The 21,368-nt window shown below is 38.1% G+C and overlaps 1 protein-coding gene across 3 annotated transcripts in view; it reads right to left on the reverse strand.

Moving 5' to 3' along the window:
* STAG1 (STAG1 cohesin complex component) overlaps positions 1–21,368 on the reverse strand; it is a 418,952-nt gene that overhangs the window by 111,640 nt on the left and 285,944 nt on the right. For all 3 annotated transcript variants that reach the window (XM_045791826.2, XM_045791827.2, XM_045791829.2), the window contains 3 exons: positions 15,331–15,454; positions 3,869–3,967; positions 3,283–3,362 (listed from right to left, as the gene is read on the reverse strand). In XM_045791826.2, the coding sequence (XP_045647782.1) occupies positions 3,283–3,362; positions 3,869–3,967; positions 15,331–15,454 (303 nt within the window). The remainder of the gene's footprint in view (positions 1–3,282; positions 3,363–3,868; positions 3,968–15,330; positions 15,455–21,368) is intronic.

Genomic DNA, 21,368 nt, shown 5'->3' on the forward strand with positions numbered 1-21,368 from the left:
ATACTACTGAATAATGCAGAATTAAACCAGTAATTATAAATGTAATCAAAATATTTATCATTGAATGTCTTTGAAAATACTTAAGAAGAAAAGGGGTATCTGGGAAATAAACTGAGGGCTTCAGAGGAGAGGGGGGTGGGGGAATGGGATAGGCTGGTGATAGGTATTAAAGAGGGCACGTATTGCATGGTGCACTGGGTGTTATACGCAAGTAATGAATCATGGAACTTTACATCAAAAACTAGGGATGTATTGTATGGTGACTAACATAATAAAAAAAATATTATTAAAAAAAAACCTATCTCAGAAATCACAGCAACAAAGAACTTTAAATACCTTCCTAGAACAAGAATAAAAGGATCCAATGAGGACATACAAATGACTAACAGACACATGAAAAAATGTTCAAAATCATTAGCCATCAGGGAAATTCAAATCAAAACCACACTAAGATACTACCTTACGCCAGTTAGAATGGCAAAAATCAACAAGACAGGAAACAGCAATTGCTGGAGAGGATGTGGAGAAAGGGGATCCCTCCTACATTGTTGGTGCGAATGCACATTGGTGCAGCCACTCTGGAAAACAGTGTGGAGGTCCCTTAGAAAGTTAAAAATTGAGCTACCCTATGACCCAGCCATTGCACTACTGGGTATTTACCCCAAAGATACAGACGTAGTGAAGAGAAGGGCCATATGCACCCCAATGTTCATAGCAGCATTGTCCACAATAGCTAAATCGTGGAAGGAGCCGAGATGCCCTTCAACAGATGACTGAATTAAGAAGTTGTGGTCCATATATACAATGGAATATTACTCAGCCATCAGAAAGAATGAGTTCTCAACATTTGCTGCAACATGGACGGCACTGGAGGAGATAATGCTAAGTGAAATAAGTCAAGCAGAGAAAGACAATTACCATATGATTTCTCTCATCTATGGAACATAAGAACTAGGAAGATCGGTAGGGGAAGAAAGGGATAAAGAAAGGGGGGTAATCAGAAGGGGGAATGAAGCATGAGAGACTATGGACTCTGAGAAACAAACTGAGGGCTTCAGAGGGGAGGGGGGTGGGGGAATGGGATAGGCCGGTGATGGGTAGTAAGGAGGGCACATATTGCATGGTGCACTGGGTGTTATACGCAACTAATGAATCATCGAACCTTGCATCAGAAACCAGGGATGTACTGTATGATGACTAACATAATGTAATAAAAAAACATTAAAAAAATAAATAAATAAAAGGATCCACTCTCAGTGGTAAATTCATAGTGCTAAAAGTCCTGCCTGATGCAGGAGAGAATAAACCAGAATAAAGCAATAAAGAGAATAAAGCAAAAATGTTAAGGTTAAAAAACGAGACAAAACTGAAATTGTTTGCCAGTGATGTATAATAATCTACATAGTAAATCCAAGAGAATCAACAAACCATCAGAATACATAAGACTTCTAATAGGTTGCACATATAAGACTAACATAAAAATTAAACATTTCTATGTCCCAGCAATAATCAAGTAGAAAATACCTTTAACACTAAATACTAATCATACAACAAAACCATAAAGTACTTAAGAATTAACCCAAAACATGAAATAATTAAACCTTCTGTAGAATATCTAATGAGATATGAATAGAGAAATGCATCAGTTAGATGCATAAATGACATATAATTATAAAGAGCTGAATTCTCTCCTAAACCTGTCATAAAATCCAATGTGTTAGAGAGCCCTGTTCCTCAACCATAGACCCCAACAGTTAAAAACAGAAACAGACAAGACAGCTTAACTCTAATCAACCATGCTCTAACCGAAACCCATTGTGCTGATTTATCACAGTTTCTTGAGGCACTGATGAAGGTGTTTTGCAATGACTGCAACATCCTGTGCAGCCAGACCAAAAAAGCTCTGGTAGCAACAGAATGCCTGGAAGACTACACCCCACACATTCCCTTCCCTGCCCATGACGGTGGGCTAAACACATACTGACTCTCACTAGTGACTGCGCGCTCTCTGCCTGCTCTCTTGCACGTACCACCCCCACCCCCTGGACCTCTCTCTATAGAATGCTAGGTTTCCACGTGCTGGTGAGGTTGGTTGTTAAGACCTGAGCCTGCCATGTCCCCCTGCTCCCTTTCTCTTTTCCAAACTTTCACCTCTTGAGTTATTGGCCTCTCCTGGGATGAGTTTACCTGAGTTTGTTCGTCAATAGTGTTGGCAAGTCTAGCCAGGAGCTATGCTTTCGATTTGTCCAGACCCTTCATTATTCGATGGGAAGGAGTAGTGTGGCTATAGCAGCACGCGAAGGTTTACCCATTTGTCTCCTGAGTTAGCGGTTATAACAGATGGTTGGGTAACAAATGTAGTCCTAATACTTAAAATCCCAGCCAAAGTTTTTGAGGAATTAGAAGACACACTTAAAAAAAAAGTTCATATAGAAGAAAAATAATCCACAAGTAGCTAGTGGATTTTAAAAAGAAAGGCAAAGGAGGAGGAATCAACCAAAAAGAGGAGGGCTTATTTATAACACATACTGTATTATAAAACTACAATGATAAAGAGTAGGTACTAGAGCAGAAAGGGGTAAAAAAGATCAAAACAATAGCCTGACCTAGATGGTATTTGGTATGTGATAGATACAGTATAACAAATTGGGAGGAGGATTTGTAATGACTTTGCTAAGACCTACATTCTCTCACAAACATTCTTCCCAGCTTTAAGTCAAAGCTTTATAGATAATTAGTGCTATTTAAAAATTTCTATCATATGAATGACACAATTTAAATGCCTTATGTCCTTTCTCATAGTTTCTACCATTCCAAAGGAGCCTATCTGAAAAACCTATACCTTTTGAGGTCTTCTCTCTCTCTTTAAATAAAAAGGTATGTTACTTTGCTGATATTTTCTCTGGACTGCATAAGAGAACTTTTACATGGAACAAACCAGTCAAAATAAAAAACAAAAAGAGAGAAAAACAAAACATTTTGTTTCAAACCTAACCTTAAACTGTAAAAGTAGAACCTAAAGTGCTAAGATATACATTAGTGTTATATTGGGAAATACATCAATAATGCCGGGGAAAAGACATTAAAATACCAAGATTAAATCATTGGAAAAAAAAAATTTTTTTTTTTTAAGTAGGCTCACACCCAGCATGGAGCCCAGTGCAGGGCTTGAACTCACAACACTGAGATCAAGACCTGAGCTGACATCAAGATCTGGACACCTAACTGACTGAGCCACCCAGGTGCTCCCAATATTAAATTATTAACAAATACTATACTTACTGAAGTATCAGAGTAACCAACCGAATAGCTTCAACAGCAACATCATATTCCTTATCAAGTGTCATTGATACAATGCGATCCTGAAAAAAAAAATTAAAAATCAAGCCAAACATGAGCAGAAAATAAAATGGGACAAACCTAAAGCAATATCTTTGGGGAGTACATGCAAGACTAATAGTAGATTAAATGGAAAGCTTTACTCTTAAACCCATATTATCATAATCCATACAAAGGAGGTATTAGTATAAATGTTCATAATCTAAAATCTTTCTCATCAATCAGCAGTCCCTAACACTAAGACAAATAAACCTTAACGTGCAAAATTAATATAACTATAAAAAGCTGTTTATAAAGAAAATGTTCTTTTAAGCAGGAGAGCCTTCTGTTGAAGGCAGTAAGTAAGAACTCATGTTGGTAATATCTTTTGTAAAGCAGAAATTCATTCATCTATTTAATACAGGCTTATTTAAAGAACATGTAGTAAAGAATATGAACACTTGTTATGGTAATGTTATTTGTTAAACTAGCCATAACTAGCATTTTAAAAGTAAAAAAACAAAACAAACTAAGCATTCTTGATGCTTACCTTGAATCGGTTAGTGAATAACTCCAATTTGGGAAATAATTCTCTATTGGTATATAGACTCTGTAGAGCTTTCAAACATTTCAGTCTGACTTCTCCTTGCTTCAGAAATACAAATAAAAACACAACAGAAGCGGTCAATTCCATGCCACAAAAGTTGAAAAGATTTAAGCCTATGTGAAGACTAAAGTAATTTTCAGCTTATCCATTCAATTTACATCATATTCTGATTCAACACAGGGTGGAACCGAGCAATTGTACAGTGTTGTACTTCTGTTTAATTAAAAATGCACTGGAAACCCCTTAGTTACTTGAGAGTAAGCTACACCTTTTTCAAATATTTATCATCTCTGATTCAACACGGAGTGTTTCCGATGTCATACTGTGACATTCTGAGAAAATTTTTAACCTATGATTTTAATTTGAGAAGGGTATGCTGATTTGCCCTTTATATAACTACTAAATAATCCTGTAGAAAAAACTAATTTCATATTATAGGGTCATCATTTATTCATTTGACAAATATTTTCTGGGTGCCTTTTACATTCCAGGAACAGGAGTTAAGAAAACAGGTAAAGGGAAAAATATTTAGAACAGAGGCAAACTGGTAGGAGTGAAATGTTCTGAGGCTGCTACATATTAGTGGAGTATCTTTAATAAAGTCATTAACTTGGAGTAGAAAATGTTGGTGGACAAAGTACATTCAGGATCATCTAGAAATTCAGCTAATTCTCTCAACATATTCAAAACACTGAAATTTCGATGTTTCAAAAAAAAAAAAAAAAGGCAATGTGCTATAACAGAAGTCCAAGTTCTAGAATCAAACAAAACTAGATTTTATTTCCAATTCCAAAGCTTATTAGCAACAAGATGGTCAAGTATATTAATCAATCTGATACTCAGTTTCTCATTTATAAAATGGTGATAACCAACTTCATAAGGTTGTAGCAAGGATTTAAATGCAGATGTATGCTGGTCATGGTTTATTATTATTATTATTATTATTATTATTATTTTTTTTTTTTTTTAGAGAGGGAGGAGGGGGCAGAGGGAAGCACAGAATTTTAAGCAGGCTCCATACCCAGCATGGAGCCTGGCGGGGAGGGGCTCAATCTCACAACCCTGAGATCATGACCTGATGAGCCGAAATCAAGAGTCCAACACTTCACTGAGCCAAACAGATGCCCCACTGGTGAAAGTTTAACAACCAGTTCTGAGGGGTGGGGCCCTGAATTGTTCCATTTGCATATTTCCGTGATGTAAATACTCCATCCACAATTCCGTGCTACCAATGAGATGTTACTGAACTCATATTTGCAAAGGGATGTGCATAATAACTCTCTTGCGACCCGATTCAGGTTATCTCTAGTACACCATTGAATGAGATGATGTTTGTTGGTAAAGTCACTAGCACATAGGAGGTACCTGGATACCTGCAGGAGATGCTCTTGATGCCCAACCCAGATCTCCATATTCTACTATACAAGGCTAATCTTCCTGCTTGCTGCTCTCTTGACTGCTAATGGTTCACACCTGCACCTTTCTCTGAGCACCGACCATGGTTGAAAAGAATCACCTGGCACAGAGATTCTTGGGAGGTTATGCTCCACACTACCCTCCTGTCTATACCCTTTCCCTCCCTCCAGGGTGAGGTCCACAGCCAGTGGAGAATGATACAGCATAAAACAGCCTAACCTCCTTGTTTCAGGGCAGGACATCCTCTAAGATAACCCTCTAATATGAAGTTAGTAATTCAATATATGCTACAGAGTGCTGCAGAAATGGGCCAATTTCGACCAGCAAGAACTAGGAAAATATGCTGGTGGTTGCTGAGGGTGTGGAAAGAGAAAACAGGATATGGGCGAGTTCTTAGATATAGGGCATTGTCCTTTGAAACAGGATGTAAGGCTCTGTAAGGGCCTTTGAAAATGGCCTAACATCTTGCTGGATATCTCTAGGAAAAAGCAATGGTGCATATTAAATGAAACAGAGATGCCAAAATCACTGTGGCAGACTATGAAAGAAGGAATTTAGAGATACAGAAAAGCATGCTAGAAAGGGTCTATTATAAAGCTCAGAAGACCTACCAGTTGAATATGTTCCTCATGAGGGCTCAGAGAATACTGTTTACCAAGGCAATAAAGAAAATACTGGTGATGGGGGCACAGACATTACTGGGAAGATCCATAGTAACTGTGTTCTTTATCTAGGGCTGACAAAAGACACTCAAAATTCAGCTTCTGACAGCAATGGAGATAAGCGCACAGAATAGCAGAGACAATGTAGAATCTCATAACTATTAGCTGCTGCGGGGGGGGGGGGGGCGCAGGCATAATAATTTTAATGGGCAGCAAAGTCAAAGGGCAGTCCACAGAGATCTATGGAAATGGCTCACAGGACATGGTCTTCCAGGAGGTAAGAGGGCGGAAAGCCAACAAAAGTATTATGTGGTACATATATTCACAAAAAATCAACAATGGATAAGCAAAAGACTAAGGACAGCTGTCCCAACATAAAATCATAACCCCAGATCAAAGATAGCAAGAAAATAGTTTCCTCACTTTTCTCCAATTATAGATTTGAAAACAAGGCCGTCAAAGATGAAATAACTTCATCTATCCAAGTTCACACAACCAATTATAGGTAGAAGAAAGACATTAAGTGAATTTTATCTTTACTTTGTCCAGTGAAGCTTTCCAATCAACTACCTCTCCTCCCAAGTCTTGGTTCTTTATAACATGCCCTGCCTACACTACAGGAACTTAACAATTAAATAAGATGGCACCCATTATAGTACTTCAGAAAACTGTAAAATAACTTAGATGAAAACTCCAGTTGCCTTTTTGGTAACTGCTCTATTCTGGGGCTCAACTATACTCTGCAAGTTATTTCTATTATACTATCTAAAAGCTTTGTTTTTCCATTACACAAAACCTGATTGAAATGTGAATACTGCTTAACACAGTGCCTAACACATACCTGCTCCTCAATTTTTTTAATAATATTTTTTATTATGTTAGTCACCATACAATACATCCCTAGTTTTTGATGTAAAGTTCCATGATTCATTACTTGCATATAACACCCAGTGCACCATGCAACACGTGCCCTCCTTAATACCCATCACCAACCTATCCATTCCCCCACCCCCCTCCCCTCTGAAGCCCTCAGTTTGTCCTCAATAATTTTTTTAAAGATTTTTAGTTATTTATTTGGGGGCCCTTGGGTATTAGTGCCCCAATGATAATAATTTTAGCTCCCCACAGGGGTATGATTAAAACAGTGGCTTTGGGTAGTTTTGAGGAGGGTGCAGTTACTCACGATAGTAAGTCCACATGTGCTTGTGGATGGGGTCCTTTGGACCATTTTGGATGCTAATGATTATGGTTCCCACCACTGAGTACATAAATAGGTATTCACATTTGGCTGTGTGCAGTCCTGAACACCATCACCACGTCAAGTGGTAGGCACCAAAACAAGGACAGACTCAAGCATAATGGACAAGGTACATTCCTTGCCAACTCCATGCCCAAACCATGGCATACTGTTCAACAAAAATACTGAAAAAGACATTATTCTGTTAATTCAAGACTTAAGATAAGCAGAGGTCTGATAACCACCCTGTCATAATTTATCAGCCCAGTCTGGCCAGTCAGGAACGCCTCTGGAGCTTGGAGGCTGACAGATTATCACAGGTTAAACACAGAAGTAGCTGCTCTGGCCCCTGACACTATCACCATTACTGCAATGGTGGCAATCTATATGGAAAACTTATACACTGTTACTGATCTGGCTAATGACTTTTACTCGGTCCTTTTGCAGGTTGAGGATCAGGACCAATTTGCATTCACACAGAACAGCCTGCAATATACTTTTACTGTACTCCTGCAATGTGCCATTATTAAATGGGGCTTGATCGTCAATAAGCCTAAGCCCCCACTGACATTTTAGTCATCCATTACATTAACAACATCCTGACAGTAGGGCTAATTGAAAAACATGTGGCTATAGTGCTATACATAGTCACTAATGGAATGATTAGTGCCAATTTGACTATAAAACCATATAAGGTCCTGGGCCTGGCACAGCAGGTACAATTCCTAGGGGCAACGTGGGTAGGAAACCAAAGAAGTACCCCAGAGACAATCATACAAAAAATATAGGCCCTGGAGGCACACACTAATAAAAAGGAAGCCCAGAAGCTAGAGGGCCTCTCTGGATAGTTAAAATAGCATGTGTCCCACCAAGGTGCTTTCTTGGCTCCTTCCATTGAGATGACCCACAAAGTAGCCAATTTTAAATGAAGTCTTTTGCAGTAGCAGGCCTTAGAAGGTGTTCAACATGGGCCAGGCACACCTTTTTGGGACCTCTGAAACTTGCTAGTCTGATGGAACTGCAGGTTTCCACAACCCCCCTACATACTGATTGGTCTGTGGCAGCAGGAAATTGGCAATGGGGTACACTGGCCTCATGGACTCTGTATCTGCAAACCTCCAGAAGCTGCTAACCAATACAGCCCCCACCCTTTCTAAAGATTTATCTGAGGAGGGAGGGGCAGAGGGAGAGAATCTTCAAGCAGACTCCCCACTGAGCACAGAGTTCAACGTGGGGCTCAATCCCACAACCCATGAGATCATGATCTGAGCTGAAACCAAGAGTCAGATGCTTAACTGACTGAGCCACCCAGGAGCCCTGCAATATACCCCTTTCGAATGACATCTCCTTGCTTGCTACTGGGCACTAATAGAGATGGGGCATCTTACATCCAGAATGCCACATATGACACTGCAACCTGAACTGCCCATTTTCACTTGGGTGATTACAAAGCCTACCAATAAAATTAAAAAGGCTCAACAAAGTTCAATCATAAAATGGAAATGGTACATCCAATATCAGTCCTGGCCAGAATCCCAAGGGACTAGCAGGCTCCAGAAGCAAACAGCCAGCTTATCAGAAAGGCACAAACAACCCAGAGGGAATGCTTTGGCCCCTCCTAGAGCTACCTCGGGCACAAGATTAAAAAATGTGCTTGTTGACAGTAAACCATGGTTTACTGACCACTCTGTGAAACTAAAAGCAGATAGGGTCTGCTGGGTTGCAGCTGCCATCTGGCCAATGGATGGCCATCTTTTGACTGAAACAAGATGTTGACATTCTACCCAATGGGCCAAGATCTATGCTATGGTGATGGCTGTGCGGGTCACCCCTACCACCGTGCCTTGATCCATCTTCACAAACTCATGGGCTGTTACCGATGCTCAGGAGAATGGCAACTAAAGGACTGGACTATTAAGGGATGTCCCGTAGGTGGAAAAGAACTAAGGCAGCAGCTTGCTGTCTGGGATGAAAACATATATGTCACTCATGTGGATATTCGTGGCAAAAGACCTTTCATTTTATTTTTTTTAAAGATTTTATTTATTTATTCGACAGAGAAAGAGGCAGCGAGAGAGGGAACACAAGCAGGGGGCGTGGGGGAGGGAAAAGCAGGCTTCCTGCTGGGGAAGGAGCCCGATGCGGGGCTCGAGCCCAGGACCCTGGGATCATGACCTGAGCCAAAGGCAGACACAACGACAGAGCCACCCAGGTACCCCAAAAGACCTTTTAAAATAAAAACATAAATAGCAATCTTGTGCCAATCCAGCTTGTGCCAAGCAGGCTGCAACAATCTCCCACTGGGTACATCTATGAACTGGACATTGGAGTCCATTCCAGATGCAAAAAATGTGATAAAGCCCAAGAGATGACCCTGGAAGACACCAAGACTAATGATGCAGTGCAACCTTGTGATTCTTCTCAATATACTCATATCATCCAGGAGGAGAACTGGGACATATTAACCAAGGACCGGGATCCACTTGGGTCTAGGAGATTGATCACACTGCACCCCCAAACTACAGCCATGGGCACAGATGATGCCTCATGGCCATTAAGACATACTCAGGCTATAGTACTGCTATTCCAGTCTGACATCTGGATGCTGGCTGAAACTGTCATAGCTGTCCTTGAACAAAATTTATGTCATATTTTTGGGTACCCTATAAGATTTCACTCCAAGGAATATCCTTCATTATTCAAGTAAGACAACAAACAGGCATATTCTTACGGAAATGTACTTTCCACGCACACTATCACCAGCATGCCAATGGAGCCATTGAATGAATGAATGGTTGATTTACACAGCAACTAAAGAAAGAATACCAAGACAGCCTACTAGTGGATTGGTACCCTCATCTGACTAGGGCTGTATGGCTACTAAACAATGCACTGCAGTGCAAGGGAAACATGGCCCTACAATGCATACTGGATACTGAGCTTGGATGGAGTAGGGGTGGAGTAGGCAGATATGTGTTGAGGCTGTGCCTGCAAAATCCCAATCTCAGTATACCAATCACTTGGAGTGTACGTCTCTGGGGTGGTTTGCAATTCCACTGTCATAACACACAGGACATGGCCTCCCGACTCTAATCTGGATGTGACACTTCCCTTGGGCACTTCCCTTCTATGGGAAACCACAAGGTTGGGAGACACAACAAAGAAGTACTATGGTGCTAGGGTCCTTCTATTAGTGTTGGAAACTTTGACCCTTCAAATCAGATGGGTGATGTTACTGGACATGTCAAGTTTGTGCCGCACATGACCTCTCTTTTGGGATTGGCCAACTGAGGAGACTAAATCTGGGTCAAGAAACAATGCACCGGGTGCTCAAAAAGGCAGCAGCATCAGGATTGGGGCAGACAGCCTGGGTTGCAATACCCAGGCAGCTAACACCCCAAGTAGTAGACCAGCACATCTCTAGCCTCAGGAGGTTCATGGAGTGAAAGACAGGTAGGAATATTACTCTTTCTTTTCATTTCTACAGAATCCTCTGTTACAGAATGCCTGGTACAACACCTTCATAAAAATCAGTACAGCCATAGTGAAAGAAGGCAAACTTAACCAATGCTGGATTTATCATTCTAGAATAAAATCCCTCTTATCCTGCACTCCCACTATAATGGGCCTGGTCAATACACAACTACTCAGACCCTCCTCAAGTTATCAATGGGTCAAATCACCAGGTGAGTCCTTCAATACAGGTTCAGATGCAGGCATACTCCGGAATCTCCTGCTTTAATATTATTATCTATGATAATAGAAGAAGAGCGAAAAAAGACCCCTGTACCAGAATGGTTATTACTGATCTATACTGACATTTTTACAACTGTAAGTCCAATATGTAACTTTTCTCTCTCTGCAACCACAAGGCAAAAGCAGGCTGAGACTGTATACAACTGAACTAGTCAGCATTATGAGAACAAATCCTTGGCGGATGTCACCTGCATCCCTCTGGGTTACGTTATTTCTCTGTGGACTCCAATGGACAACAGAATGTATGCCTCCAAGGAAAGATTTTATTGCCTCGTTATCCATGTCAGGAACTGCACAGAGGGCTGGAAAGGACCCACTTTGCTAACACACCACAGAGTGGTGCAGTTCCCTCCTGGGAAAACAAATTAACCACTGGTTTCATTCAATTATTCAAATTCTAATACTGGGTATAGGTATACAGGCCCTAGAAAAAATGGTATATAACCTGTCCTTAACCATGGCAGAAATAGTTAAAGCTACTGTCTAAGCCATACGAGATCAACAAGATTCATTGAACTCACTACGCTACATGGTGACAGACAGCCCTCAATCATCTGGTGGCAGAAGAGGGTGGTGTTTGTATGTTGGCCAGCATTTCTTGCTGTGCAGAAGTCAACAATTCAGGTACATTAAAAATTTGGTGAATATCCACACACAAGTGGGATGGTTATTAGCAGTACATTCACAATCCCCTCAGATTCACTTTTTAACCTTTTTAGTTGGCTTAATCCAGACACTTGGGGTTCCTAGTTGAAGGTAATTCTCCGGGAAAGCCTAATCATCCTTCTGGGTCTGGCTCTCTTAATCACCCTGGTAAAGTGCCATCACCAAATAACATGGAAGCTTTATGAGAAATCCACATCCATATAGGTTGTTCAAAGACCCTATTGGACCCAACTCTGTCTCCAAGTTTGGGGTGGGCAATGATCCTACAGGACTTGATATGCTTTATCTGCCACGTTAGTGGCCAAGCAGGGGTGAGGTGTGGACTGTTGGGAAAGGCAGTCCTCTATACACAGTCTTTTGACCTCTTACTTGGCTGCTAAGAATGGACCATGGGCCTAGAACATTTCTTTTGATTATCAAGAGATAAGCCTTTGCAATCATGGCTGGGGTAAATGCCTTATGTGGGAATATCTTTCCTATTTCAGACTCAGTGTGGGTCCTCTTGTCCTGCTTATACATGTGAGTCATATGGTACCTGGCCAAACTCACTACTGAGGAGGGGACAGGGTCCTCAGTTCTGTAGCATAAGGGAGGTGCATGCACGGAAGCTGCCCTGTATTGACTGCTGGTTGGAACCTACTGGCCCTGGGGGACCAGTGCCCTCTAGTGAAGCCAATCTTGCTCTGTCCCCTCTCATGTGAGTAAAGCATTGAATCATCCAGTGCTTGACTGTGTTGTCTTTTTCCTCGGTGAACCTGATATTAAGATTCAGTGGGCACAAGTGTTAGAACTTCTACCTCTGGTGATAGGCATCAGGTATCATTTGCTTGGCAAATACAGAGCTAAAAAGGTTTTGGGGGAACTTGAAAGAAATAGGATATGGGATGAGTCAACACAGAAAAGAGAAAATGGGGTGGACTAATAGAAAATAGACCCCACCCAAGCTCTAAGAGATTTTGATATGAGGAACCAAGGATATACAAGAAAGTAGAAGAACTGGGGGTGCCTGGGTGGCCAGTTGGTTAAGTGTCCAACTCGTGATTTCAGCTCAGGTCATGATCTCAGGGCTGTCAAACCAAGCCCTGTGTCGGGCTCCGTGCTGGGTGTGGAGCCTGCTTAAGAGTCTCTCTCTCCCTCTGCCCCTTCCCCCTCTCTGAAAAAATAAATGAAAATTTAAAAAGTAGAACCGTACACATAAGCTAAAAGTGAAAGCAATACAGAGCAATACTGACAAACCGTAAAGGAAAGAGAAAGGTAATTTACGGTCATGAGTATAAATATAAAAAGACTGAGATATTAGGTCTAGAACACAGAGATTACGATAGTTGTGTTTAAATTAGACCTAGTCTGTGTCACCAACAATGAAAGAACTAAAATACCAATGGTTAGAGAATTTAGAAACAAATTTTGGTCAACAGAAAGACATACTGAATATCTAATAAATAACTCATTTATAGTTGTTAGAAATTAGCTGTCTTTCTAATAACTAAAACTTATACTATAAAATTTATATAGACCAGCAGTACCAAAAAAAAAAGTCTGTCTTACTGAGGAGGGTAGACTGATATTCTAAAATCAAGACAGAGGAGAATCGAATCTTTATGTTGTACACCTTAAACTAATATAATGTTATGTCAATTATTATCTCAATAAAACTGAAAAAAAATGCAATTTACAATTACAATGTAATCTTACGGAAAAAAAGACAGGAATTTTATCAGTTCATAGGCCACAGCCTATAGAATAAGCAGTTTCAAATGGATGATTAGAAGGAGAGAAAGCAACACCCCTCAGAGGGAAAAAAAAAAGTACAAGATTAGAGTGACATTAGAATGTCAAAAAGGAAAGCTGAGAAGGGATTAATACTTAAAGCTTTTCTAAATGAATAGGAGATTGTAAAAGAGGTTTATAAAAACATTCTACTGAAAACAGTATCCTTATATCATTTTATCAACAATAAACAAAACCTACCTCTCTCTTCCTTTATCTGGACAGAAAGCTTCTACAAACAGAGTTTAATGATTCGTTTTAAAATAATGGTGTTTACTTTTTTGGTAAGCCACAAAAAAAAATCTGTGTTTTTCCCAGAGGAGAAAAACTGGTATGGCAGTAGTGGGGAATAAAATGCAGAACTTGAAATGTATTCCTACTAAAAAGTTTATCTTGTTGGATTTAGCCATCCATGTGTGTACACCTGTGAGGACATGCTGTATAATTCTACTTTTTCTCACCATGTATACAATTTAATTGGATACACCTGAGATGAGGCTTAGCTGTACAAGGCCAAATTCCGCCTGAGGATTAGAAAAAGAAAATCTAGGATCACACTTGGGGTTTTATCAGTGTAGAGAAAAGAATTTTGAAATGCTAGGGAAGATAAATATTCAGGAAAAAATTCACTATGTACTAACTGACTATTCCTCCAAATAAAGTAGGGGATAAGAGCACCTTTTAATCATCAATTAAAAATAAGTAATTATGAAGTTAAACAGCCAATTTGTGATGATCCCCCTCCCTATACTCTGAGCTCTTACAGCAAAAATGGCCTGTAAAATTCCCAAGGGCTGTTTTATTATAATATACATAATTTTGTGGTTTTCAAAATACCTTCGATAATACTTTTAGCACGCTGCTATTTATTTTTTAAAGATTTACTTATTAATTTTAGAGAGTGTGTGCGTGCTCATGAGGGGGGGCTGAGAGGAGGGGCAGAGGTCAAGGGAGAAAAAGAATCTCAAGCAGACTCCCTGCCTAGTGCTGAGCCTGACACGGGATTCCTTCTCACAACCCTTAGATCATGACCCCAGCAGAAATCAAAGAGTCAGATACTCAACAGACTGAGCCACTTAGGCGCATGGTGCTATTTAAAAAGTAAATGCTCTACAGGCTGTTAATAGTAATATATAAAAATAAGTGTTAGAATATTACCAAAATTGATTTAAAAGTCTAAGAATATAATTGCATTAAAAATGTCTTCTAATAGTTATGATACTTTTAATAATTCAAATAATGGAAAACAACAGCTTAAAATAAATTGTAAGGTTTCTGTACTTGTGAGTATCTGGCAATTCAAGTTATAGAATGTTGGGTCATTCAATATAAAAATTCCAATAATTTGTCACTCCTACCCTTGATTATTTTGAGGATTACTTATTCAGGATTCGATAATGTGGGATTCCTTTTAAATGAGAGCCTTTTCTAAAGGCACAGAAATAAAAATGGAGTTTTAGATAAAATATTCTAGAATCCAATAAATCTATTCAACTCTTATAAAACACTCTACGGTGGTATGACCTTAACAAATTCAAAAGAAAAAAGTGTTTTGTTGTTATACATTAAGAGAAACACAGAATTTCCTTTGATTCCAAACTAGAAAAAGATTACAATGATTTTCTTAGGATGCTATATTCTCTTAAAACTTTATAGATCTACCAGGTTGTCAACTTGGTTTAAGACAGTATTACAACTAAGTAAGACAGAGTTTCCACATGGGCCAAAGTCTCAAGTTTTGTCATGGTCACCAAGTGAACAGTTATTCAGGTATATCATCTTAATTTTCCATATTATTACAACTCTTAAAAAACCAACCACTGACATCTTAATTCCTAGCATTCTAGTACCTCAATACAAGCATATTTTTTATGAAAGTCTGGAACAGAGTAACTTACCCTATCATGAAGAGTCCAGCCAACATATTTTAGGTAACTGTCATTTAGGAAGGCATCACTATACATTTTCATCCATACTCCAATTTCTTCAATACAAATGGCTCTAATCTCAGCAATAGCATCACTAGAGGAGAAAAAAAAAAAAAAAACAACCCAGACAAACCTCAGATTAACATCCAAAAATAGAATGTACTTCATACTAATTATCAGCAAGTAATAAATATTAATATTATTCCTAATGCTGTATTTATATCTGCACTCTCGAAAATCCTCCAATTTGAATATCTTGGTTTTTAGATGTTTTCTTTTTTCTTTAAGATTTTATTTATTTGAGAGAGAGAGAGAGAGAGAGCGCGCGCGCACAAGCAGAAGGAGAGGGAGAAGGAGACTCCCTGCTGAGTAGGGAGCCAGATGTGGTGCTTGATCCCAAGACCCTGAGATCATGACCTGAGCCAAAGGCAGATGCTTCACCGACTGAGCTACCCAGGGGCCCCTAGATGCTTTCTATAAAATAAAAATTATCAGTATCAAACTGAAAAGCAATTCTGGAAGTCATCTAATTTTCACTGGACTAGGAAATGGCACTTGGAGCTCTCTGAAAGCCTCACAACTATTATGGAGTCAACAAACATGTTAAATCTGAGGAAACCAGCATACCATCATCCAAATACAGAATTATGTAGAACTCAAAAATTGTTTCTCTAATCGTGAATTTAAACTAGCATACATCTATTTAATTAAGAGAAAATAAATATGACCAAAACACAAATTAGTATCTACAAGGGAAAATGACAGAAGCCTGTATTATTTGAAAATATGCAACAGTTCACAAAACCAAAACCTCAAAGTAATCGAACTAGTAATTCATTTAGTCAAAATGGGAACAATCTTGGTGACTATACTGTGAAGTGTACCAAAGTCAGGTTTTTGGCACCATGCCCACATGGCTTTTCATCTCACTATAAGCATCTAATATAATCCACCTGGGATGATTTTCCTACTGTAAAATCTGTGAACCATGAACAAACACAATTTTAATATTTTTACCTGATCTTTCAACAAGTTATTAGCTATAGCTTTAAAAAATCATATTAAATATGATAAGGTAAATCTTAACTTTCTTTTGTAGGTTGATCTTCAAGGTTTCTGATTTACTATACATCAATAAGTTAAAATTTTAGGTAATTTTTAAATCTCCATTTATATAAGGCAATCATCTGTCAATTAATTATTAATCTGGCAATAATTTAGCTAGAATTTTAATTTTTTTTTTAAGATTTTATTTATTTACTTGACAGAGATAGAGACAGCCAGCGAGAGAGGGAACACAAGCAGGGGGAGTGGGAGAGGAAGAAGCAGGCTCATAGCGGAAGAGCCTGATGTGGGGCTCGATCCCATAACACTGGGATCACGCCCTGAGCCGAAGGCAGACGCTTAACCGCTATGCCACCCAGGCGCCCCTAGCTAGAATTTTAATATTAAGGAGCTTTTCTTAGTTTCTCTTTTGTGACAAAATAGGTAAGGTGCTAGCATTCTGGTATTTAATTCTATACTTAAATAAACCTCAGTTCCTTCTAATTCCCTGCCATTGCTCAAGAATAAAAATGTGAGAAATTTTCTCTTCAAAGCCATACTACTAAATCACAATCTTTAGATTTCCTACATTTTTTAGTACCTTTCTCTTTCTTTCTTTCTTCTTCCTTTTTTTTTTTTTTAGAAAGAGCAAGCGAGCAAGAGAGAGCACGCACTAGCGGGGACGAGGGGGAGAAGAAGAGAGAAAATCTTAGGTAGGCTCCACGCTCAGCATGGAACCCGATGAGTGTCTCAATCTCATGACCCTGAGATCATGACCTAAGCTGAAATCAAGAGTCAGAGGCTTAACTGACTGAACCACCCAGGCGCCCCAATACCTTTTCTTACGGAGAGATTCTATAGCATAGAGGCTAATGGCTCTGGAGCAAAACATACTAAGTTCAAATCCTAGTTCCACTATTTACTAGCTGTGTAGCTTTAGGCAAGTTACTTCCCTCTTTCTTAGATTTTATTTATAAAATAGAAATAATAACTGTACCTAGCCTAGAGCTCACAGAAATGAAATCACTTAAAGTAAAATACTTAGAACTGTGCCAGGCACCTAATGAACCTTCCAAAAATGTTTACTATTATAATCTTTTAATTAAGTGTCATCAATCTAAACATTTACAGACAATACAGCAGAAAAAACTGCTTTACTACAATTATGAAAGAATGTTCTTAGAGGATTATAATACTGAATATACAGAAAATAAAATGAATATATGTGTATCCACTATTGAGTTAAGAAATAAAATATTACAGTTGAAACTTCCTGTATACCTCTTACTGATGTATCTCCATCCCAAAGAATATATGACTATTCTTGGTTCAATGACTACCATTCTCTTCTGTATCTTTATGCTTAACTTCTTATGTATAATTTTACATATTTTAAAACTTTACATAAATAGTGTCTTGTAGATATCTTCCTCAACTTGTTTTCACAAACCATGTTTTGCAATTCATACAAACTGATTTATATAGCTCCAGAGCCAATAATTAATTTTAACTGACGGTCAGTTTTCCTATCTGCATAAAGGGTAATCTCTCTCTTGGATCAGTCTCTAAGCCATGTCCTGAGGACATTCTAGCTGCCGTATAGAGAATTCCATGTCGTAACTGGGGTCTTCTACCAACAGCCATGTGAGTAAGTCATTTTATAAACAAGTACTTCAACCCCAGACAAACTTTCAAAGGCCTGTAGTCTGGACCAAAGTCTTGACTGCAATCTGATGAGAAGACTTATGCTAAAACCACCTAGGTAGGCTGCTCCCAAATTCCTGACCCACAGAAATTATGATAATAACTGTTCCTTCTTTTGCCAAGTTTTGTAATTTGTTATGCAGCAAAAGACACTATTACTGTCTATTATTATTGAAGGCCCACACCAATAACTAATCTTCTAGTGTGGTCCACGAATGAGTTCTTCCTTAGTCCAAAGAGCTCAAGTACATCAGTATCTACAGATCTGTGGTCATCTCTATGCTTACAATGCCTTCCTTTTGCTCTAAATACAAACAACAATTATTCTTTCAAGCACCTGTGGTGTTAGTTCTGTCATATCCTTTTATTACCAGATACAGCTTTCCTGCCCTCTATGAGCTAACATTCTATTTCAGATGAAGTGTAAAATAAAAACGCAGTATGTTTTGAAATATATCTCTAATTCTTGATTTTCATATTAAATTTCTTTTTAACACCTTAATCTCTATTGCCAACAGCCTCAGTCCATTTAGAAAAGTAATGTTTAACCCCTAGATGTTTGGGAGTTTCCAAAGCAAAGATTAAAGCAGGGGGTAAAAAAGTTTGTACAACAGGGGTAAAGTATAAAGGCAATCATAAGATGAACTAATTTTCCTAATTCTGGTATAGGGGCCTTGAAATGAACAACTAAAATTGAAGTCAGGATACATTTTACTTTCGAACTCAAAAAGAAAAAAAAAACCCTAGAAAATAATAATTCTGTGGTAATTAATCCTTTTTTTAAACGATTTTATTTATTTATTCGACAGAGATAGAGACAGCCAGCGAGAGAGGGAACACAAGAAGGGGGGGTGGGAGAGGAAGAAGCAGGCTCGTAGCGGAGGAGCCTGATGTGGGGCTCGATCCCACAACGCTGGGATCACGCCCTGAGCCGAAGGCAGACGCCTAACCGCTGTGCCACCCAGGCGCCCCATTATTAATCCTTTTTAACTCTATTTTACAGCTTAAAAAACGATTATGTTCATTTCTATGCAAAACTTATCTAATTTACTGATCCTCAGAATTAATGTGCCTTTTTGGGAGATGTGACCCTTTAATTTAATATCTGGACTTTAAATTTTCATTTTGGATTACTGTCTTGGCAGATGGAATTCAAATTATTTTCTGCTTACAACAAAATGAAATTTAACTCTAGTGAATTTTAATGAAATGTTTCTTGTACTACTCTTATAGATGCTTTCTCAGTAAGGAAGTAGACTAAATTAAAATGACTGCAATATAAATTTTGGAGAATAACTCTTGGCTAATATGGGCGTTTTGACACTTAAAATTATCTCTCACGTACAAGGAATCTCACGAGAGCTCTAAAGTGAGAAATAATTACAAGGGCCAAGACGGCTGCTATCTAAATTGTAGCACAAAATGAATTTATGTCTCAACCAATTCTGTCATTAATATTTGGCTAAAAAAATTACATTTTCCAAAACAGAACTATATGGATTTTTTTTTAAAAAAATAGCCCAAGTGAGAAAAGAACAGCCAAAGAATTAGTGAAAGGATATACTGTATCCTTTATTAGACTGAGAACAAGAACTAAAGAATAAAGACCTTAACTTACAGAACGATGATTAAAATAAATATTATCTTTAATAAATGTTAAATGTTAGTAAAGGGCAGTACAGGGAACACAGAAGCACATAAACTGATGGAGGGGAGATGATGAGGTCAAGAAGGCTTCTATGAGGCAGGAATGTTTAAAAGCAGACCTGAAGAGCTGAAACTCTCTAGTTTAAATCCAGATCTTTCACTTAATTATTTCAGGATGATCAGAGTTACTTAAAATGCATTAGAAATGTTCCAGCTTTATAAAAAAAATTGGAAATGTTTTCCATCTCATTTTTGTTGCATTAACTATTAGTGAAAATAGTGACAAAATACACAGAAAGGCATTACATCCCTGAGTCTCATACAGAGCAGGTGACATGGCTATCTGCTACCCTGCATTACTCCTTAATATTTTACTATTAACATAAGTTTAGACATAAGATTAAAAGTTTACTGTCAAAAATACATTAACTTTTAAAGAACAGTATCTTCAACTTATATTCACATTTATTTAACTATCAACCTGACACACAGGTTAGGTCAAAAATGAAATATTAGGAAGACGACTAAAATTTAATTTTTTTAAATGTTTTTTTATTATGTTAGTAACCATACAGTACATCCCTGGTTTCTGATGTAAAGTTCGATGATTCATTAGTTGCGTATAACACCCAGTGCACCATGCTATACGTGCCCTCCTTACTACCCATCACCAGTCTATCCCATTCCCCCACTCCCCCTCCCCTCTGAAGCCCTCAGTTTGTTTCTCATAGTCCATACGACTAAAATTTAAAAATGGCCATTTGCTCAGGATAAATCATACCACAGTATTGTGTAAGAATTGCTCTGAAGACATTATTCTAAAATGTTTCACTGTAGTATAAAAAGATGAAAGACAACTAGAAAACAACAGACACCCATTTTTCATCTTTTCAAAATTGTTGAAATCTTTCCTCTGTTACCTCTTCTTCCATTATACATTCTTAAGGCCTAATAACTTTTTAACTCTTAACCATCACCGAAATAACAGACACTCTTTCCTTTTTGGTAGCTTTTAAGACTTTCTCATCATCTTTGGTATTAAGTACTTTGACTATGGTATCTCTAGATGTGAAATATTTTTCTTAACCTCAAAACCTGTAAGTCTTTCCAATCTGACAATTCTATTTTTTTAACCAATTTTATAAAATTTCAGTTATCTCATTAATACTACTTCTTTCCAATACTTCTCTTTTCTTTTGAAATCCTATGTAAAGGAGTTATGAAGCCTCTCAATCACCCATGGATTAGAAATGTTGTTACATATCTCCTTTGCCTGGATTAATTCCTCAGTATTATATTCTAATTCACTAAATGTCCCTTCAACAGTCTACGGGTATATCTTGTTTACTAAATATGTATCTATGTACATATCATGAATATATTTTTTTATAACCAATATTTTTAATTCTATTTTTATATCCACTTGTTCTTACTATATGCCATTTATTTGTTGAAGGAACTGGGTCACTTTGTCTGTATAAGTTATCACATTCTGGACTAAAACAAGACCATGAAGACTGAGTCAAACAAAAGGCTCTTCTATTTTTCATATTTCCTATAAACTAGTAGTTACATCTAGCAGTGTAAAGATTAATATTCAATATTTATTTGAC

This window comes from Ursus americanus, chromosome 20 (genome assembly GCF_024610735.1).
Source record: "Ursus americanus isolate L20-20 chromosome 20, mUrsAme1.1.p, whole genome shotgun sequence".
Lineage (NCBI taxonomy): Eukaryota > Metazoa > Chordata > Mammalia > Carnivora > Ursidae > Ursus > Ursus americanus.